Source organism: Melanostigma gelatinosum (assembly GCF_949748355.1).
Source record: "Melanostigma gelatinosum genome assembly, chromosome: 13".
Taxonomy (NCBI): domain Eukaryota; kingdom Metazoa; phylum Chordata; class Actinopteri; order Perciformes; family Zoarcidae; genus Melanostigma; species Melanostigma gelatinosum.
This window is the reverse complement of record NC_136646.1, coordinates 2,716,249-2,738,748: the sequence shown is the minus strand read 5'-3', so window position 1 is coordinate 2,738,748 and position 22,500 is coordinate 2,716,249. Positions and strand designations below refer to the sequence as shown.

The following is a 22,500-nucleotide window of genomic DNA, read 5'->3' as shown; positions in this document are numbered from 1 at the left end:
TGTAATTGTCTTGATATGGCTGTTCAGGTTGAGGTCTGAATCCATAACTACACCTAGATTTCTGGCTTGGTTTGTGGGTTTTAACATCAGTGACTGAAGCTGAGCGGTGATTTTCAATTGTTCGTCCTTGGTACCAAAAACAATTACTTCTGTTTTATCTTTGTTTAATTGAAGAAAATTCTGGCACATCCAGTTGTTGATTTGTTCAATGCAGTTACCCAGCCCTTGTATGGGATTATAGTCCCCTGGTGACATAGTTATGTAGATTTGTGTGTCGTCTGCATAATTATGATAACACACTTTGTTGTTTTGCATAATTTGAGCTAGTGGAAGCATGTAGATGTTGAACAGAAGAGGCCCCAGTATTGAACCTTGGGGAATACCACATGTCATTTTAGTCAGCTCTGATGTGTAATCAGCTACAGACACAAAGTATTCTCGGCCCTTCAAGTAGGATTCAAACCAGTTAAGTGCTGTGCCAGAGAGTCCCACCCAGATGTTTAGTCTTTCTAGGAGTATGGCATGGTCGACCGTGTCGTTGCGGAGTCTAAACTAGCCTTCTTTAGGAGCGGTTTAATAACTGCAGTTTTTAGGGCTTGTGGGATGACACCTGAGAGAAGGGATGTGTTTACAATTTGTAAGAGATCAGTGGTCATGCAGTTTGAAATATTTTTGAAAAAGTGTGTTGGTAGACTATCCAAGCAGCAGGAGGATGACTTCAGATGTAGTATAATGTCTTCTAGGCTTCTACGGTCGATTGAATGAAATTGTGTCATGATATTTGAATGGATGTTATTCAGAGATCGGGACAACACATATCCTGTGGTTGGTGTGGAGGCACTGACTGCTTGTCTAATTTTCTGAATTTTGTCAGTAAAAAAGGAGGCAAATTGATTGCATGCCCAGGTGGATTGAAGCTCAGCAGCTACCGACACTGGAGGGTTTGTTAGCCTATCGACGGTAGCAAATAAGGCGCGTGTATTGTTCTTGTTTTTGGTTATGATGTCAGAGAAGAATGACTGCCTTTCATTTCTAAGTTCCAAATTATAATTGCGAAGTCTCTCTTTATAGATGTCACAGTGAACCTGGAGATTAGTTTTTCGCCACCTGCGCTCAGCTTTCCGACACTCTCGTTTCTCTATTTTGACCAGCATAGCATTTCTCCAAGGAGATCTTTGCTTACCCGAGACAACCTTCACTTTAGTGGGTGCAATGGCATCAATAATATTTTTAACTTTAAAATTGAAGCCATCTACAAGCTCATTGACTGAGAGGCAAGAGAGGGCTGGTTTTATGTGAAGCACTTTGAATTACCTTGTTGTTGAAATGTGCTATACAAATAAACTTGCCTTGCCTTGCCTTGCCTGGTGTGGAGGAGAACTTCTGAATAAATAGTTCACTGGTGTTTTCAGAGATGTAACGCTTTGTCACAACCTTGGTTTGGACATTTGTGTGCAAGGAGATTGCACTCTCAAAGAAAACACAGAAATGATCAGAGAGTGCAACATCAGTCACAGCAACCTTGGAAATGTTTACACCTTTGGTGATGATTAGGTCCAGAGTGTGCCCCCTGTTGTGGGTGGGTCCTGTCACATGCTGAGTCAGATCATAGTTATCAAGGACACCACATAGTTCTATAGACTCTCTGTCCTGGGGATTATCAACATGGATATTAAAATCACCAACAATAACAACACAGTCAAAATCAATACAGATTACAGACAGCAGTTCAGTAAACTCATCAAAGAAGGTTGCACAGTATTTAGGCGGTCTGTAAATGTTTAGGAATAAAGCTTGAGTGGAATTTAGAGCCACATATTCAAAAGAACTAAAATGACCAAAGGACATCTGCTTGCATTGAAGAGAATCATTAAATAAAATAGCAACTCCACCTCCTTTCTTATGCGCTCTTGTTTCACTCATGAAACTGAAGTTGTGAGGTGTTGATTCAATAACAACAGCTGCACTGTTATCTTGATTTAACCAAGTTTCAGTTAAAATCAATTCAAATTGTATCAGATTTGATCCTGTATTTGCTCCTGTAATAATTCATTTTCTGAAGATAGTTGAGGCATTTATAGTTTCCTCGTCGTTTCTATATGAAACAAGGTACTAATTGTAAAGAAAATAGCAAAAATAATTATTTTTTGTTTCAGTTCATTTTATAAGCAGTTGTTGATTTTCAGAGGAAATTTCTTGAAAGTACGTACTGCTTTGGATTTAAATACATTTAGCAGAAATGATGGTTGAGAAAAAGATGGCTGGCTATCTATTTTATGGAAACTCAAATAGCTTTGTGACTCAGATGTAATGGTAATACAGGAGAAGTAAAAACTGAGGTTATTAAAAGAAACATGATAAAAATTACTGCATTGGAGAGAGGAAAAGACAAAAAGAGTCGAACTGACTCGTCAAATGGAGAGAAAGACATTCAGACAAATAGAAAATAAGAGCAGGACCGACCAGGGAGATATATGTGTGCTGATGTGCCATTATCAGTGAGGAAAGATCCTGATGTGTTGCACTGTGCGACAGCTGAGACACAGTTGTTTGATTGCTTTCCCACAGGGCAACACTCACACACCTTCCTGTGTGTGTAACGAAGCATAAGATTGGGTGCTGGGGACATAGTGGGAGGTGGAACAGGTGGTTAATGGCAAATCAGAGGAACTGCAGGCGTCGCAGGGGTTGTGTTGAAAAGCGCTGTTTCACGCACACACAAAAACAAAGACACGCACACACACACATTGGGAAGTAAACTTTGTGTGAAACGGCTCTGTGGTTTTACATTTGCAGCTCTCTTGGTTTCCTTATCGTGAGAATGATAAGACTCATCCAGATCTGCATTTGAACGCACACACTCTTGCATGCACAGTCGGAATCTGACTGCGGAATTTAAGCATTAGGATCAAATGGAGGATTGGTAAACCAATAAAGAGGACATAAAGACATATTGTCTTGAATGACTCAAAATATAAAATATAATCTCTCTAAACTCGCTTAGTTTCACACTGTGGGCTACTGCGATCACCAAAATCCAAGGTTTTAAACAGAGAAGTGGTGTCCTGTTTGAGACAGGAAGCAATGTGTTATGGGAAAAGAAGTCTTGATTTAGAAAAAGGGTGCTGCTTTCATTGATCTGAACCAAAGACAGGTATCTTTAAAGGGGAACTCAACTGGTTTTTACACATGAATGTCAGTATATTAGTCATGAGGAGTACCACTCAGCATGTGACAGCTCAAAGAGCTGTCACTAAGAGCACAATCACCTCATCCAGGAGCACGGACAAAGGAGGGGCTGCTTTGTTTCAACCAGCAGAGCATTTTACCAGAACAAACTAAGATAAACAGCTGGACTACAGACAGACAGCTTTTGTTTTAGCTTGTTTGTAAAACTTCTTATGAGCCAAGCTAGTGTGCTGTGCTTGTGTAAACATAGAGGCGGTGGATGAGACTGCGGACAGAACCGATTGAAATAGGTATCGTTTCCGTTTAACATCTTCATACTTGTTGAACAAATATATTGATAGAATTAGCTTTTTACTCGCAATTGTTTTATTACTTTTACGAGCTAACTTTTCATCAACTCAAGTAATTTTCACTTCAGTGTCTTCAATAATTTAGTACCAGGGCCCAATTATTAGGTTTTGATTTGTCCATTCTGAGCTGCTCTAGAAACATGAAGGTGCAACATGGCGGACTCCGTGGAAGAGGACCTGCTCCCTATGTAGATATATAAGGCTCTTCCTAAGCGAACAAAACCAAAACGATTTTTAGTTGCGGGATTAATCCCGCTAAATGTTACACACTGTTCCTATAAGATAAAATTGAAATGTAAATGTTGACCTGATGGTGGCAATAGTTGAAAAGTGAAGGTATCAAAAATTCATCGTGAATGGGTACAATGAATGTGTTTACCAAATTTCATGACAATCCATCCAAAGGTTGTTGAGACAAAACCACAAATGTGAACGAAGAGAAGGATCACCAAAGTCATTAGGATGCATCCTCTTGAAACCTTGAATGCACAAACTTTCATGCCAATCCATCGAAAAGATGTTGAGATATTAACTAGATAAGTTAAAAGGTCTGACCTGCTGGTGGCTGTAGATGAAAAGTCACGGGATCACCAAAGTTAGTTGGATTCATCGTCTGGTCAAAATAGAAATATGTACCAAATTTCTCAGCTTTCTATCCAATAGTTCGTTAGTTTGGCTGAAGACTGCTCTCCTTTTCCCTTACCCAGGTATGGAAAGCGCTCAACTCAGGAGGATGTGGTTGCAGAGCTGCTGTTTGGTGGCGACAGCAACAGAGACCAGAGATCAAGGTCAAGACCTTCAAACACTTAAGCTGAAGGAGTCATGTGACCTGTAAGGAATCCATATAAATATTCATGATTTATACAAGCACTTACACATACTTCCTTGTGCTCTTGCACAGATACGACGATTCCTACATGTGGTGACTCCGCCGCCCCTCTCCCTCCTCATGGAGCATTCCCTCTGGGTGCATCCCACAATGCACCTGGAGGGGCCGACATGTGCCTCTCATCTCTGACCCCTGAAACCGACCCTGAACTGAAGACCATCACTGACTGGATCACAAGCTGTCTTTGTCTCTCTTGTCACAGTCTCACATCTTTCTCAATACAACACAATTGTACAGCATTTATTATATATATATATATATATATAAATGAGATCAGAGCTACTAATCACAAAGGTGGACCTGTGTCTGTGTGTGTGCGTGATCGATTAATGTCCCTCTACTGTCCAACTCTTTTTAGAGGAGGAAATTATTGTTTTACTGTTGCTACTGTAAAAAGTAACAGAATAAATGATTAAAAACTGTTCTGTGTGATTAAAATTTGTTGATGAATCAAAATTTTGTTTGGGGATTAATGTACTGATGCTGTGTTGTACTCAGTTTATATAGTCTGAAACTTGAAAGGCACTCTTACTCATGTATTAAATGATATGGCTGGTGTAATTTTATATATTTTTGTTCTCTACAAATACCACAAAAAGACCAAAACCAACAATGTGTTAGTCCGTCTCTCAGTACTTTCTGATCTCCCGCTGTGTGTCATTCAGCTCCAAGCCCCTTGGCTCCTAAAGTCATGAAGCTCTCAATATACAGTGTAATTGTAATTTGAAAAATAATATCTGTACATTATATAGAATTATAGAATTTCCTGAAACAGCAGGTTACTGCAATTTTTAGAAAATCTACTTAAACAGGAGGAAATGCTGCATTTTTCTGGAACTATTTTTAAACAGCGGATTAATCCACATTTGTTTCCTTATTGACTATTTGTTGCAGAAGAACGGTCTATGTGCATGGGTTTGAGTCAAGCTTTTAATCATTTATTTTTAACAACAATGAAGCTCTATTGCACTCTTGTAGGAAGAAGATATCCAGGCTTTGGATGCACACACAATACTTGTTAGTAGAATACTTTGATAGGTTTTGGTCCTTTCATGGGTTTAGTGACAAGAAAAATCTAGAATAAAAAACACAGTAAATAATCTGGATTGTTTTATGGCATGAAGGGTTATTACTAACCCAAAATGTCTCAAGAATCTTTGGGCTTTTATTTTACAACAGACCTATCACAAGTGATTATTTTGGCTGAGGCCCACTCAAAGAAATCGAACTGCTCAATGAGAGGAAATGTTAATGCCTCGAATCTCAATTTGTCAGATTACGGTTTTAAAACTGTGCTCTCGAGGTGATCAGACCACAGCTGTCATTTGCTCCAGTCCAATCTGTGAGTTTGTGTTATGGCTTTGGTTCGGCTTTTTTTTTTTTTTTTTTTAAATGAGGAGAAAAAACAACAAACAAAACAAGGCACTGTCCCTTTAATACTCCTTTAATACTACCACATCGATAGGTCCCAACATCCAAGGAATTTGTTGAATTTAACTGGAAATAAGCCATGTTGAATCTGCCTGCAAAATGTAGATGATATGAACATGGGTAACTCCCACCTAGTGCCTACTTCCATATGATTACCATTTGAGTACCATTACCATATGATTAAGGTCTTAAATGTCCATACAAGATTCATCTCATGACAACAATAAGTAGTTTAAGTTTAGTTTTATAATGAAACTTTATAAACTGGCATATTTGCCAAAAGTGTTTTATTCTGAAATTGTCTCGGAAGTCCTACGCGACTGACGGCTTAATGTCTTGATGGTTAGGGGAAAGCCAGACGACAACAAGAAGGGCACGAGACATCACTAACAGTTCAGCGGGAAGCTCGTCTAATTGAGGTAAAAGGTAGGTGAACTGCAATTTATCCAACACAAACATGGCGGCTTTATTCACATCTATTACTGTTATTGTGGAGCACATTGTGCTTATTTTATTCTTTCTCCTCCCACTGACGCTCGTTTAACGTTAGTGAGAGAGCAGCTAACGCTACACACTGGACTGCCTTGACAATGGTGCATAGTGCAAGCGGTACTGTTTGTATTAGAACCCTAGGAGATTTAGACAGTATTAAGATAGCTAACTTGTGTATTGTTAGCATTTTGTTATTCGGGCTGCCTTTGTGTGTGCGTGTGCGTGTGTGTGCGTGTGCGTGTGCGCGCGTGTGTGTGTGTGTGTGTGTGTGTGTGTGTGTGCGTGCGCTCATGCTTTGTTATATGTGACCCCTGAGACTAATATATATATATATATATATGTGTATATATGTATATGTATATATATATATGTATATATATATGTGTATATATATGTATATATATATATGTGTGTATATATATATATATATATATATGTATATGTGTATATATATATATATATATATATATATATATATATATATATATATATATATATATATATGTATATGTGTATATATGTGAATATATATATGTATATATATGTATGTATATATATATATATATGTATCTATGTCCACGCTCTTGATGCCATCTACCCACTCAGACACAAACACTCTACCTATTACATATCGAATATTATGGGATAAAAAGGTGAGAAAATATGGGTTGGGGGGTCATTGTATCTTTTATTTAAAACAAATAGTTTCCACGCATTGATGGCAACTACACAGTTGCTACCATATTATTTGTTTGTGAGACACTGCAAGATGTACAATGTAGGTAATGGGTTGTGTGTATGTGTGTGTGTGTCTCTTTACATATTGGAGCATGTGAGCAGATGGATGATGGTGAGGGAGGAGGGGCAGTGATGGAGGAGGTGGAATAAATTAGAGAGTAATGGAGGTGAGGATGAAAAGAGAAGAAGGAAAAGAAGAGGGAAACATGCTGCTTGCACAGATTTCCTGTGCTCCAGCTTCAACCCTTCTCCTCCGGTCAGGCTGCTTCTGTGTTCTGGTGAAACATCTGCTCTCAGATTTCTCTTCTGCTCTTGGTGTTTTTCTTCAATAACTCATGTCAAAGTTCCCCAACCAATAGAATGCTAGATGTGGTTTTAACCAATGCCTCGTTGCCTTTGATTTACTTTTTAAAGTGTCCCTAACGGGCGGGTACTCTTTAACCTGGCATTTCAAGGCTTATTAGGTTCGCCCTTGCTTTCTTTCCATGGTCTATAACGTTGTTGATTGTCAATGGTATTGCTGTTGGCTATTGTAGTAGCATGCTGCGGTCATATGCGGCAGCTACCTGTGCCACTCACCGTAACTTGCTCCACCGACCAGCACCAGTGTTCGTTCCCTTCTAGCACATGACAGGAGGCCGGTGTAGCAATTGTAGTAACAGAAAAAGTAAAGGTGGTGCGCTGGTAATTAACTTTCCTTTGATTCCAAAAGTGGTAAAGAAAGCAATATATAAAGGTCTAGAGCAGGGATATTCTATTAAAATTCCAAAAGGTCCAGATTGAGAAAATCTCCTCGTGCAAAGGTCCGGAAAATTACAATATTGTCTAACTTGCGCTATTTAGTGCCATATATATATATATATATATATATATATTTTTTCTATTAGTGCTGGGCAATGATTACAATTTTTAATCGCGATTAATCGCATGATTTTTTGATTAATCACATTGTTATGCGCAACATTCAATAATGAATTCAAAAGTAGTGTATTGCACACTTTTATTTAAAAAGTACTGCTATATGAACAAAAGGGCAATAACATTTGGTTCACGAGATGCAGGTAGCATGTTTTATACTTAATGTGAATATAATTCAAACTTTGTTGGCATGCTATTCTGAAAACCGGATGTTCGTCTGAAGAAACCGGATGTTGTCTCACGTTAATGTTTCCGCTAACTTTCAAAGTCCTTCGCTCGCTCCCGATCTGTGCCGTTTAAATGCGTTTACCGTGAATTTCAGCATATAGGTGCACTAACATGACTGACTATAGGATGTTTGCTGGCTTTTATCCCACTGTTGTCATCCTCTTGTTGTTATGTATATGTATTGTCTCTTGTCTTTCAATAAAAAATTATAATAAATTAAAAATGTAAAATAAAATAATTGTCGGCGTTAATTAATGAATGCGTTAACGCGAAATTAACTCGTTAACTTGCCCAGCACTAATATATATCAGTGGTGGGCTGTCAGGGCCTGCGAGGCCTTCTCTGCTGGCCTAAACAGAATCACAAAGTTATAGCTATTTTATAATTTTGTATATATATATATATGTATATATATATATATATATATATATATATATATACATATACATATACATATACACACACACACACACACACACACAGTGTTCCTATGCCAGGCTGCATCTCTTTGAAAACTCTAGTTTCTTGGATCCATGGATCCATGGCTAACATTTTTGCAACTATTGTACCTAGAAGTAGTATCTTGAAGCATTTCCCACTACACCGGCTGTCATCAACTTGCATGTCATCAGTGAAAGAAATAGTGATAGTAATAATGGGTGATAGATGTTAATGCCATTTTTCAGATATCATGATTTACATCCTCTTCATGTGTTAAAGTCTTTACAGGTTTTCTTTTTTACTCCATCTTCTCTTCCACTCTCGTGCTCTTGCCTGGGGTGTTGTGTAATGTGTACTCTAGCGTGAGCAACAATGGAAGTGTGTGTGAAGGCCAAACTGAAGGAGGGCAGGTTTCTATGGCAGCCACGAGCTGTAGCTGCAGCTTTGTCAGCTAGATAGACAGACAGTTAGATAGATTGTGTTAAAGCTTTACAAGTGGAAGAGATTTCATAGAGTTGAATGGTTGGTATTCCCCCTTTGTTCTTTCCCCAAATTGCAATTATATTGTGTCTGTTGTCATGGCGATGTATAGATTAGTTACGCCCACATTCCCCTCCCCTCTCTTCACATCTCTCTCTCTCTCTCTTGCTCTTTCAGTATGAATGCTCAATTTCAGAACATTTGCTGGGGCTCCGCCCTCCTTTGCTGGCATCACTGCCTGCAGTACGTATGTATTTATTGTCCCATGTTGTGGTGGGAAAAGGAGGATTTTACATACAACTGCTGTACACAGTTGTACAAACTGCAACAACACATATACTGCTGCTGGTTGCTGGCTGCAGCTTTATCTTCACAGGACATGCATGATAGTGGTGTTGACTGTTGAACCATTCCTTTAACTATGAACAAACCTCTCCCTTAACTGTGGTAAAACAGTGGAGGTTTTATTTGTTTCACTGTGCTATAGCTGTACTGGAGCAGTGTGAGGGTTACGCTGCTAAAACTAAACACTTAATTTACTGTAATAGATGGACTATTTTATCCCCTCTCTCACTCTTTATTTTTCCTTTCTTTCTCAGATTGACTGGAGCTTTACCATGCCTGTTGCCTCCACCAGGAAAGAGCCTGGTGAGATCAGACATCTTCCTCCTCATTATGTCCTATGACCAATGTGTTCTTTGTTTGTACCCCCGACCTCACATCCAATTTACCAAAGGACTGTTCAATGGGTAAAACAGGAACAAGAATATCTGACTAGTTCAAAAGTCATCTTTTACTTAAATGATGAGAGTAGGGTTTCTCTCTGAAACTTAATCTATGTTTGATGCTAATATTATTGGGCTTTTAGTCATGTAACATTTGTAATGGAGGACTTTTATTTGTAAGAAAAGTATTTTTACACTGTGCTCGAGTAAATCATTTAATTATTAGCATATTGGTTGTGTAAATATGAATGTTGATGACAGCAACAGTCGTGCTGGGAAACGGGGCTCCATCAATCCCAGCAGTCTGGGCAAGGGGTGCCGTAAAGCTGACATGGGGGTGCGCAGGCCACTTTCTCCGTCCATGCGGAACTAGAGCCGCAGAGGAAATGCTGTCTAGTTCATTAATAGGAAACACTGAGATGTGTATAATATATATATATATATATATATATATATATATATATATATTAGTGCTGGGCAAGTTAACATTTTAATTTTGCGTTCACGCATTCCTTAATTAACGCCGACAATTATTTGATCGTGCGTTAACGCATTTAAAAAAAAAAAAAACAGTGGGACAAAAGCCAGCAAACATCCTATAGTCAGACTGTCTCATGTTTATCGTTTTGTATTCGAGATATGATGTCCCTTCAGGGTTGCCGTAGAGAAAAGGCGACTTCCGCTGCTCTCCCTGGAGACTACTGTACATCGCTGCGGTAAAGTCAGCAGACACTCCGATCTCCGTGGTCAACTCAGCTGACACTTGCATGTTAGTGCACCTATATGCTGAAATTCATGGTAAACGCATTTAAACGGCACAGATCGGGAGCGAGCGAAGGACTTTGAAAGTTAGCGGAAACATTAACGTGAGACAACATCCGGTTTCTTCAGACGAACATCCGGTTTTCAGAATAAGATGCCAGCAAAGTATGAATTATATTCACATTAAGTATGAAACATGCTACCTGCATCTCGTGAACCAAATGTTATTGCCCTTTTGTTCATATAGCAGTACTTTTAAAATAAAAGTGCGCAATACACTATTTTTGAATTCATCATTGAACTTTGCCATACCAATGTGATTAATCGCAAAAAATCCATGCGATTAATCGTGATTAAATATTTTAATCGTTGCCCAGCACTAATATATATATATATATATATATATATATATATATATATATATATATATATATATATATATATATATATATATATACATTATACATACATATGGGTAAGATATATGATAAAAGAGCTGATCACAATGATGATCCCTCCTATGATGACAATGTCTAACAGCGACTGTGGGGGGCTGGATTTTACCCCACAGAGAGGAGGCCAGAGCGCGTGGTCTAGCTGCTGTTTACAGTAGAGACGCTGCGATAATAAATCTACGAAAACTGGTTTACAATTAAAAGGAATTGAATCCTACTGAAGCAAATACAATTATACAGTGAAGTACACTACTTCTATGGAATATGAAACAAAAGAAAAACCCCGCGTGCAAAAAAACTCATCTTTAGCTCTTCAGCCCGTAAAAACATGTCTGTCCGCTGAGAGCCACACCAAGACAAGAAAAAAGACTTAAAATGAAACCTCCCACATCCAGTTTGAAACCCCTCCCATTTTGTCTATCTCAATTCCTATTGGCTTCCAGGAACCAGGTGCCCTCTGTAATCGACTGTCTAAAAGTCTCTCTCTGTCCCTACGGTCTGAATACATTCAATGTCTGTTATGGCTTAACCCTTCTATGATAAACATTCCATATAAAAGATAAGACTTTGCAACTTTTGGCAAAAGCTTCATCCAAAACACTTATGATTATGACTAATTATGAATTCTTAAATATGAATCATTAAACACTTATTATAGCTTCTAAACACACAGTTCTACACTCAAATTTCTTACATACATCAGCAAGCAGCATTGGGAACACATCAACTGTTATGAAGACAGAGGAGAGGCATTCTGCTGAAGCAATAAGCAAAGCAGTGGAACATTGACCTAGGGCTGTACCCAATAGTTCACAGCTTTGAAGCTTCATTCATAATCTTGTCATTCTCAATTGTCTCAGTCCTTAGTCCAAAAGTCAAAATTGAATGGGGAAAAAAGGTAATCGTATCCTAAATTTATATCAAGTTTTTATCTCACGAAATAATGTTTTATTCCATATGTGTGTGTGTTTAGCCTTTCAAAAACAACCGTTTCACTAAGGTCAGAATTTGAAGAGAGGCGAGTAGTAACGGACATTCTTGCACCAATCGAATAGCACCATAAATTATATAACTCATAACCGCAATAACTCAAAATCCTATTTTACTTATTTTTTAAGGTTGTTGACATCATAAAATATGATGAAAGACAATCAAATCTTCATTCGAAAACCTCAATAAAAGCTATGAATGTAAAGAAATATTATATTCGGTACAGCCCTTGAACATAAAGTTAGCATGCCAACAAACTGACTGTTGTTGCCTGACAGTGGCGGGCAGTGCATTTTATACCTAGGCCTTCACTGTTCTGCAGCTGAAATACCACCTTATAACCACATGATGGTGCCACAGTTACTATTAGTTTCTAAGGCTGTAACTATGTACGTGTTAAATGTACATACGTACCGTTCAGTACGAGAGTTACAATACTTTTGAGTAGTACTAGAGCATTTGGAAAATGCAGAAGCTTATTGTAACAGGTTCTCTGCTACCCGGTGGGTCTGGGGAGCACAATGACGCCAACACACGGTTGAATGACTGTTTCAAATGCTCTTTATTGTCGGACACTCTGACTGGGCTTGGCAGTGTGCTCTCCTGCCTTGCCTCCGAGCACACGCCGCGGGAGTTTTCCGTCCTCTCCCGTCCTGTCCGTCTCAGCATAACACTGTCGCTTGTCCCGAGCTGCCCCTCGCCTCCGTCGCTACTGTGGGATTAAATACAGCTGAGAGTGAGACAATCAGGATCCGTTTCAGTTGCGCCTAATTAAGTCCCTTCCCGGCACCGTTCCCCGAACCACTCCCACACTCCGCCCCCGCCACAGCTGAGCCACCCACGCCCGCCACCACATACCCCCACCGCCCGACTTAGGCCGGGGAGCCATCCGGCCTGACCTACTCCCCCCCCCCCCCCCCCCCCTTGAGGGCGAGAGAGGAAGTCGGCCACGACCATCTGCGCCCCTGGCCTATGGACCACCTTGAAGTTAAAAGGCTGCAAAGCCAGATACCACCGAGTGATCCGGGCGTTAGTATCCTTCATGCGGTGGAGCCACTGGAGCGGGGCGTGGTCCGAACAGAGGGTGAAAGAGCGTCCCAGGAGGTAGTAGCGCAGGGAGTCGACCGCCCACCGGATGGCCAGGCACTCCTTTTCCACCGTGCTGTACCTGGTCTCCCTCTCGGATAGCTTCCGGCTGATGTAGAGAACCGGGCGGTCAACCCTCTCTACCTGCTGGGACAAAACAGCCCCCAGCCCTCTGTTCGATGCGTCAGTCTGCAGAGTAAAGGGAAAAGAGAAGTTAGGTGTATGAAGGAGTGGTTCCCCACAGAGGGCTTGTTTTACCTGCTCAAACGCCAACTGGCACTGCTCCGACCACTGGACCGGATCTGAGGCACCTTTCCGGGTCAGGTCGGTCAAGGGGCTGGTCAGATCTGCGAAGTTGTGGATGAACCACCTGTAATAACCCGCCAGCCCCAGAAACCCCCTAACCGCCAATGGGGAAATGCTAACCGCGATTAGCATTAGCGAATATATAATATATCTTCGTACATCTTTTCATGCAGACATACTTACATTATAGACTAAGGTCTCTCAAGGCTACCAAACGAAAAGCAATGAGGCAATAACTGTTGCTCATAGCTCTGAATAGCTGTTGTGCTAGCAGCAACTGGCCAAGCCAGTTAGCTGTAAATGCTATTCAGAGCTACGAGCTGATGACAATGCCGAAAGAAAAATTCCCGAAAGGAATCGCCATGAAAGTGAACAAGAAAGGGTGGATGATAGAAAGCGTAATGAAGGAATGGCTGAAGGAATGCTACGCGAAGCGAACAGGGGGATTTTTTCACAGAAAAAAGGCATTGCTAGTTTTGGACAGCATGAGAGCCCACATAACAGATTCTGTTAAAGCAGCCATCAAGACGACAAACTCTATTCCAGCTGTGATTCCTGGGGGCACAACAAAGTATTTGCAGCCCCTCGACATTAGTGTGAACTGTTCATTTAAGGTGGCACTCCGAGTTCAGTGGGAGGCTTTGATGACGAACGGAGAGAAATCCTTCACAAAAACTGGCCGCATGAGAAGAGCAACTTTTCTCAAGTTTGCCAGTGGATCCTAACAGCGTGGAGCAGTGTGAAAGAATCCACCATCATCAACAGGTTCCGAAAGGCTGGACTGCTGCGAGATGAGGAGGACAGCGCAAGCTCAGGGGCGGATTTGCCTCGGGAGCAAAGTGACACTGAGGGTGCAGACGAAAGACGGACTGAGTGCAACGAAGCAATTCTGAGGCTGTTTAATTCCGACACTGAAGAAGAGGACTTCAATGGTTTTAGTGCACAGGAGGACGATGGCGATAGCGATCAACAGCGATCCTGTGTCGATCCAGCCACTTTCCGGCTCGGATCAGAGGGATTACCGGTACCGTAAGCCACTTCCCGGCTTGGACCTGTGCGGAGCGCGTGGAGACGCCTCCTAGTTGACTTATTACCGTTTTTTCCCTTGTTCAAGAGTTTTTTTGTGTGCGTCATCTTGGTTTGCAATATAACTCTGCTGTCCTGAGTCTGCATTTGGGTCCCTGAACACACCACATCATGAACCGGTAGGTATGTCTGTATGAAGCATGAAAAGATATACGTTACAAAGGTGGATACAAAGATATATTACATTCTCGAATGCTAATCGCTTATGCTAATAGCTAATCGCGAATGCTAATCGCGGGTAGCATTTCGGCTTATAGTCCGATGTGGCTTATATAAGGAAATATTCCGTTTTCTTCTCAAAATTAGCGGGTGGGGCCTATATACCGGTGCGACTTATAGCCCGAAACGTACGGTACTCCTACACGCTGCGTTCGATTGCTCCCAAATTTTCTCTGGATCATTATTGGATCTACATCAGCGGTTCCCAAACTTTTTAGGCCACACACCCCCTTCTACATCCCGACCGGGTTCACGCACCCCCAATCCCCGACACCTTAAAAAAAAAAAGCAACAGAGCCTATTTATAGCCGCATAAAAATCGGACCAATGAGACCCCCTAGAGCAGACCTGGGCCACATCCGGCCCGCGAGCTGTTGCCGTGCGGCCCGCGCGAGGTCATTGGGAATACGTGTAGCCTACATCATGCACAGAATATAGCTGCATTACTTTTATTTTGAAGGCGACTTTTGTTGTTTTTTTCTTCTCAATTTACGTATGTTAGTGAACGTATGTGCGAGCAGCAGCATCACTGCAATGTGTTGGCGAACTGAGCTTATGGGAGATGTGAGTTAGCTGTTAGCGCTCAGAAATGTCAGCCTGTGTTAAAAAATGAAAGACTGACAGAGTGTAGAGTTTTTAACAAAACATGGACTTTAAGTATTTCTGTACTGAAGTCAAAGGTAAAGCCGTGTGCTTCGTTTGTGGAGAACAAGTCGCAGTGTTGAAGGATTACAATTTGAATCATCATTACGAGAGGAAACACGCGGAGAAATACGAAAAATTGTCTGATGCAGAGCGGGTACGGACGTCTGAGGCTGTGCTAGTACCTTTGCTTTGCAATTTCAAGACTTCAAAACAGTTGAGAGTGAAACATGATTTCTTCTCCCTTCACGTGCAGTGTGGATAATGCTCCCAGTGATGTTCAGCTCCAAGTCATTGAACTGCAGTCTGATGCAGTACTGGCAGAGCACTTTAAGTCAGTATCACTGCTGGATTTGTATTCTTCTTTCAAAGAGGAGAACTTTCCACACATGAGGAGGCATGCTCAGAAGATGTTGGTTCTCTTTGGATCTACCTACATCTGTGAACAAACATTTTCCGTGATGAAGTTTAACAAATCCAGATCCAGATCCTCTCTCACTGATGTCAGCTGTCCTTCACATCTCACCTCACACATTCAGCCTGACTTCAGTGCACGTGTTCAAAGACTAGATTTCTCACACTGAACTGAAAAACAGAAAATTAGGTAATTTGTATTGTAATAGTTAGTCATAAAAGTACTAATTTTGCAAAAACATGATCCCTGTCACAGTGTTTTACATGGATATTACATATGTATATGTTGTTTGGATCATTATTCCTGCTGCAGGTGTTTTAGGTGGAGCTCATTTTAACTCTTTTATACTCTGTTGTTCAGTTTGGGTAGTTAGGAAAGGTTTGAAAAATTATAATGTGCAAAGTAACTAAAGCTGTTAGACAAATGTAGTGGAGTAAAAAGTACAATATTTCCCTCTGAGATGTAGTGGAGTCAGTGGCGGGCCGTCAGGGCCTGCAAGGCCTTCTCTGCTGGCCTAAACAGAATCACAAAGCTATTTATATATTTTTTTTAAAGAAAAAGAAAAAAAAAATTTATTTTATAATTTGATATTTTTTCTTAAATGCACTACATGTATTATAATTTCTAAAAATATTTTTCCCATTATCTTATTTTCTCATTGCACAGCGACTGTCTTCCTCAGTTGCTCTCACATCTCACCTATGTGTGTCTATGCCAGATGCCTGCAGACTCGGCTCTGCCGCCAGTGCAGATTAAAGTACATGGGGACGATATTGTTGATTGTCATAGTGTTTGTTGGGATCTAAAGGAGCGTGTTTGGGTTATCAGCATTTAAGAAACTGAATTCTTGACATCAATAGAATTATTGATGTATGTAACAATTATTAATGATTATTAATAACAATGGGGCACCACCCTGCGAACAGGGACCAATAACCAAACGATAAAACTAAGTCTCATAATTAGTAGTCACTCATAATGTCAATAGTCTGCGTATGACTATACATTCAGTGACAGTGAAGGTTTTAAGTTCGAGCACAGGCTACTACATACAGGTTCATCAAATACATATGCACAAGTAATCACAGACGACTGCTCCTTAAAGTATAACAGAGTTTATTAAATCAAAATAATAAATGATCAAATCAATTAATATTGCAACCAACAAACGTTATCATACAATTGTATATGCCTAAACTAAAGAATGAATAAAATGGATGAGGGTGTATGTCTGTGTGTGTGTGTGTGTGTGTGTGTGTGGGTGTGTGTGGGTCTGTGGGTGAAAAGGAAGGAGAGTCTTACAAGCTATTGCTAAAGACTACAAAGATGGCGGCGTCGAGTGACGCGGGCCAAAAGGGGAGGGGCCTTAAGATACTACAGCTAAACTACCACCAGATGGCGGAGTCGAGTGACTCGGACAAAATGGCGGTGAGACTGCTGTATGTAATCACGTGTGCCGATGCACACGTGTTGTGAGGCGATCGTTTGAACGGGGTTTCCCCAGGGGCAGAGATAAGAAAGAGAGCAAAGGTGGGGGTCATGAATCAAACTTCCGCGTGCGGTCCGCGTTGGAGTGAGAATGGGGATCGCTGGCCGTATCGTACACAACGTGCCGTTGTCGGTAGAACTGCCAGCAGTTATGTACGATAGCCGAGATTCCACACTTCACTCACAGAGCTGATTTAATGAGGAGAGAATACCACACGAAGTGTAATAAAACAAATGAAAATAAATCAAATAAATCCCAAGCAAACAGTCATAGCAGTTCATACACAATGCAGCGGAGCTTCTCTGCTCCGGAAGGAGTTGCGCAATATCTCAATATCACGCGACAGTAACTTAAACACACAAAAACACGGGAATATCAACATATAAATGAATGGCCTGAATTAAATTTACGTTAATTTAAGCTAAACTATGCCCAGATACCAAGAATCTTACTTGTCGATGCTTCGTTGCAACGTTGAAGTGTTCGTGGCAAAGTGGTCCTTTTCGCCGTCAGGAAGGGGGAGCAGGGGGAGCTTGCTTGTCGGCGCGGCTTTGCAGCGGGCGCTGTGCCGTCGTGGCGTGAGCTCGCTCTGGAGCGAAACGCAGACGTGATCTATCCTCGCTGCAGGGAGGACAGTTTAACTTCGGCTGAGACGACGTGGTCCGTACGTCTCCCGGTAATCATCGGTCAGGAGAGGATTAGACGTCTTCCTGCCGAAGTGTGCACAAAAAGAAAAAGGAGCAAAAAGCGGAGAACGGATCGCGGATGCGGATTCGTCTCGTGGGCGGAGTGGGCCTTTACTCGGCATGGAACACGGCTGTTTCGTCCAGCGAAATGGCTTTGTGACCTGACAGGGTTTGATGAGGGTTTGAGGGCCGTTGCTTCCTCGTGGCCAGCGTCGCGCTGGCGGGGGGAGGAGAGGCCGATGTGTCTTCATGTGTCCAGGACGAAGGTCCGGGCGAAGAGAGCGTTGTGTGCTCCCTGTTCGACGGAGGTCGAAGGGAAAAAGCGTTGAGGTGGGGGCTGCAGGTAGTTTTGTAGAACAGTGGTTGAACCACAGGGGTCCTGGGGTCTCTTGGCTCTCGGCCAATGAGATTGCAGCGGTGCATTCAGGTGACCATGGTTTTTTGGGGGGGGGAATTTACACCCTAGTGTGACATTCCTTTGCTCTTATCAAACTACAAATCAGGATGAAACCTTTGCTTGAAAAGTGAAGGCCTGATTCTCTTTGTTCACAGCACATGTTTAAGCCATATGGTCAGACCCCAACATGTTCAACCAATCAGATCTTTAGTTTGACATGTTGGGCGTATTCTTTGACGTGTCAGCGGCCGCTAGCCGCCTATAATGACGTCAGCATTACGTGCAGCTCAGTGTTCATCTGTAGCTTTCCCGCGAGGTGCAGTGTGCTGTGATTGGTCAGTGGGCGAGCATGTGACTATCACGAAATTGAACAGCCCAGCTGAGGCTGATGGGTAGTGAATCACATCACGAGATTTAGGTCAACCAATCAAAATGCATTCTGACTGAGTTGAGCTGCACCATGACACAAGGTGCTGAGAGGAGGAAAGACACTGCAGAGAGGTGCGTTCAACGTTCATGTTGTGAAAGTAAAATGTCACTCTCTTTGGGTCGCGGCTTGTCTTTAAGGAATGACTGTGGATCCCACAGCCAGACCAGCTGAGAACATTATATTTTCCTGAATTTAGGCTTTTGCATTCTCTAAATGCTCGAGCGTTATTCAAATGACTTGTACCGAACGGTTTAATATGAAGATGTACAAAGTTACAGCCTTAAAAAAGAGCTGTGGTGCCACACTGTGGTTATAAGGTGCAGGACAGCAGTGAAGGCCCAGGTATAAAATGCACGGCCCGCCACTGAGTGGAGTGGAAGTACAAAGTTGAATAAAATAGAAATACTCAAGTAAAGTACCTTGAATTTGTACATAAGTACAGTACGTAAGCAAATATACTAGTTCCAAGAATAATATTGAGCAGGATTGAGTTCAGTCTCTTGGTCTGGCCCTCCACAACAGTCCCTGTTTCTCATGCGGCCCCTTGGTAAAAATAGAGGCAGCTCACTTTGGGAATCCCTGATCTACATCATCAAAAGTTATCAAAAGCCTTTTGATATCTCTTTGCGTTTACAAGATATGGACCAATAAACTTCTTAGGGGCATGGCCTATGTATCAATACACATAACTTCTCAACCGTTTGTCCTAAAATCACCACATTTCCACATATGTGCACATCGCATCCTGTAACATACCCTGACATTTTAATTTAATTCACCCACTAGGGGGCACTACAGTAAACTTGTCATTTTGTAATTTTTGTTTTTGTCACTTTTTGCGGTTTTCAGCCTTTGTACTTTAACGAACTCCTCCTCCAAAATGATTTGGATCAACCTCAAATTTGGTCAGGATGCTCTTCAGACCTTTGTGATGAAAAGTTATTAAATTCGTGAGTTTTCATGGAAGAACCTTCACGTGGTGTGGCGGCCATTTTGTCTCATTCGGCATGAACAATAAAGTTGTTATCAGTAGTGTATAGTCACGAAGTAGAACTACTTCGTCACTGTACTTAAGTCGTTTTTTTGGGTATCTGTACTTTACTTTACTACTTATATTTCTGTTGACTTTTACTTTTACTTTACTACATTTTGCAAAGAAAACTGATACTTTTATTTCACTACATTTCCCCTGAAACCTTCGTTACTCGCTACAAAATCAAATCTATCTTTCGAAAAAAAATGAATCATGAGACCAACGTCGGGGACTGTGGTGGAACACAGACTGCAAGCAAGCAGGTTTGGCGAATCAGTGGTCCTAGCTTGCAAGTTAAATCCTTGGTTAATCACGTTAATGCACAATTGCAAACAAATGCTCTCAAAGCCGCGGTGTTTTGATTCCCAGTGATGCCCAGGATGCTATATGCTACAATGTGTCAACTGGCCAGCTGGCGTTTCTCAGATTGGAGTGAGACGAGGAGAAAATGTGATGTCGTGATCTTCACAATAAAACATCTTTGTTGCTGGGTTAAGTTAACGTCCACTGCATGCGGAACTTTGTCGACTGCTAACGTTCGTCATAATCGCGATTTAGAAAGAAAAAACGTAACGTGATGAAACATGCAGCCCCCCGTGTTCCGGTTCAGTTCATGCGGTCAGTCGTTAACGTTAAACCGGAACACCGGCGCATCTGGTTGCAGGTTGTTTGTTTTAACTCAAAGTAGAATGAGGCGACTTCGTGGTCAGAATAACTTTCATGATAACGAAACATGAGGCCCAGATACTGATGAGATGATGAGGTCAAAGAGCTTCAGGGAGAGGAGGCTGTCTGTAGCGCAGCTTGACGCAGGGCTGAGCTGTGAGTGGAGCTAGGCCTGGATAAAGCTGGAGCTGGGCCTGGATAAAGGTGGAGGTCTAAACAGACGTGAGTACAGCTTCCTACTGTCACAGTGTTTTAAATACATTGATAAGGCAGGGTATGCTAAATGCAGCCTCTGCTCCAAGGAGATGAACTACAGCAACAAGGGCTCACATGTCCTCTCATCACACTGTACACACTGTTCACTGTAATGACCACAGCCAGTGGACCAACAGTCCCAACAGTCCCACGTTGCTCCAAAGAACCCTGAAGTAATGAGAGGGTTAAGGTGCCTGTATCTTCATTTCAGTGGGTTAATTTAAATAATTGAACTGGATTGAATGCATATTAATTGCAAATATAAGATAGGCCACAATTCTAACAAATGTACAGTAACAGTAGAAGTTAATATTAAGCCGTACAGTAACAGGGTTCAATGAAAACAAATCACTTTCTTTGTACAGGCGATGGTTCTCGCTACTCTTGCTGTCTTTGTTTTTATTTGACCAAAACTTTTGAAAATGAGACCTCGGTCTCTATTGATTTCGTCTAAATAAAGGTTAATATTAATAATAGAGCAGAAATACTGATTAATGACTGAATAATATATTAGTTTTTTGCTTAAAGTAAATGTCTCATCACTTAATTTTCTTCTCAGAATACACCAGAATGCTACATTTTAAACCTCATATTTAAGATCAATTTTGATATTTGAGTCATGTTGTGGATGATCAGATGGAGTTATGATGGTAGCAGTCGTCCAATTGCAGATTCATCTTGAGCAAAACCTTTGTCTATTGTGTTCAAATCAGGCCCACAGGAGTTTACAAGGCAGGTGTCCTTTCTCTAAACACTGACCTGATGCATCAAGTGGATATGTTTTGCTGAACACAATATTATGCATTTGTCCTCTACATCCTCTCGTCGGAATGAGCAGACTTATAAATGCACCCTTACAACTCCTTCATAGTGTCATATTGCTTTTCAGAGAATTATGATGATAAGTTCATAGAAGATGCAAAAGTATACTTATGTACAATATATTATGTTGAACATTGTTGCTCCTGGATGGATCACAGCCAACCCAATTATTTTCAACACAGCTCCATGTCCTTGGTCATGGTGCCACAGCACTTAAAAGAATAAACTTCATAATTCTCAAAATTCTGACCCTTTGCTTTTTTATTAACAGCATTTTCTTGTACTTTTACTTTCAATACTTAAGTACATTTAATGTCATAAAATTGCTTTTGATACTTAAGTACAATAAATATCAGATACTTTAAGACTTTTACTCAAGTAGTATTCTAAAAGGTGACTTTTTACTTTTACTGGAGTAGTTTTCCAGTAAGGTGTCTTTACTTTTACTCAAGTATGGCTTTTGAGTACTTTATACACCACTGTGTGTTATAACTCCAAGGTACATGATTCAATCTGCAAAAAATTACATATGCATGATGCTACTTGTAGCTTGAGCATACATCAATGTGGAGCAGCCCCAGCTCTGCATTTCACCAACATGTATGAAACTTGGTGACTACGTGTATCCCCTAGAGCAGGGGTCTCAAACTCAAGGCCCGCCACGTCATTTTATGTGGCCCGCGAATCCGCCAGCAAAAAAAATTTGAATTCAACTTTTTTTTTAATTATTAAATGTTAGACTTGATCATAAAAATATCCCCGTAGTCGAAATTATGAGATAGAAAGTCGAAGTTATGAGACAGAAAGTCATAACTATGATAGAAAGTGATAATTCTGAGATAGAAAGTCATAATTATGAGATACTTAAACACACAGTCAC

The 22,500-nt window shown here is 41.0% G+C and overlaps 2 protein-coding genes across 2 annotated transcripts in view; both read left to right on the top strand.

The window, feature by feature from the left end:
- Window positions 1–4,465, top strand: part of pyya (peptide YYa) — a gene marked incomplete at both ends in the record, with an annotated part of 7,610 nt that extends 3,145 nt beyond the window's left edge. Inside the window, 2 exons of the mRNA XM_079282115.1 lie at window positions 4,247–4,327; window positions 4,441–4,465. Of these exons, the coding sequence (XP_079138241.1) occupies window positions 4,247–4,327; window positions 4,441–4,465 (106 nt within the window). The remainder of the gene's footprint in view (window positions 1–4,246; window positions 4,328–4,440) is intronic.
- A 1,787-nt stretch (window positions 4,466–6,252) lies between these two features.
- The window catches only part of LOC306786286 (MAGUK p55 subfamily member 2-like), a gene marked incomplete at its 3' end in the record, with an annotated part of 32,107 nt that continues 15,859 nt past the window's right edge, over window positions 6,253–22,500 (top strand). The window contains exons 1-2 of the mRNA XM_079281014.1: window positions 6,253–6,278; window positions 9,756–9,804. Coding sequence (XP_079137140.1) covers window positions 9,774–9,804 — 31 coding nt within the window. The 5' untranslated portion in view covers window positions 6,253–6,278; window positions 9,756–9,773. The remainder of the gene's footprint in view (window positions 6,279–9,755; window positions 9,805–22,500) is intronic.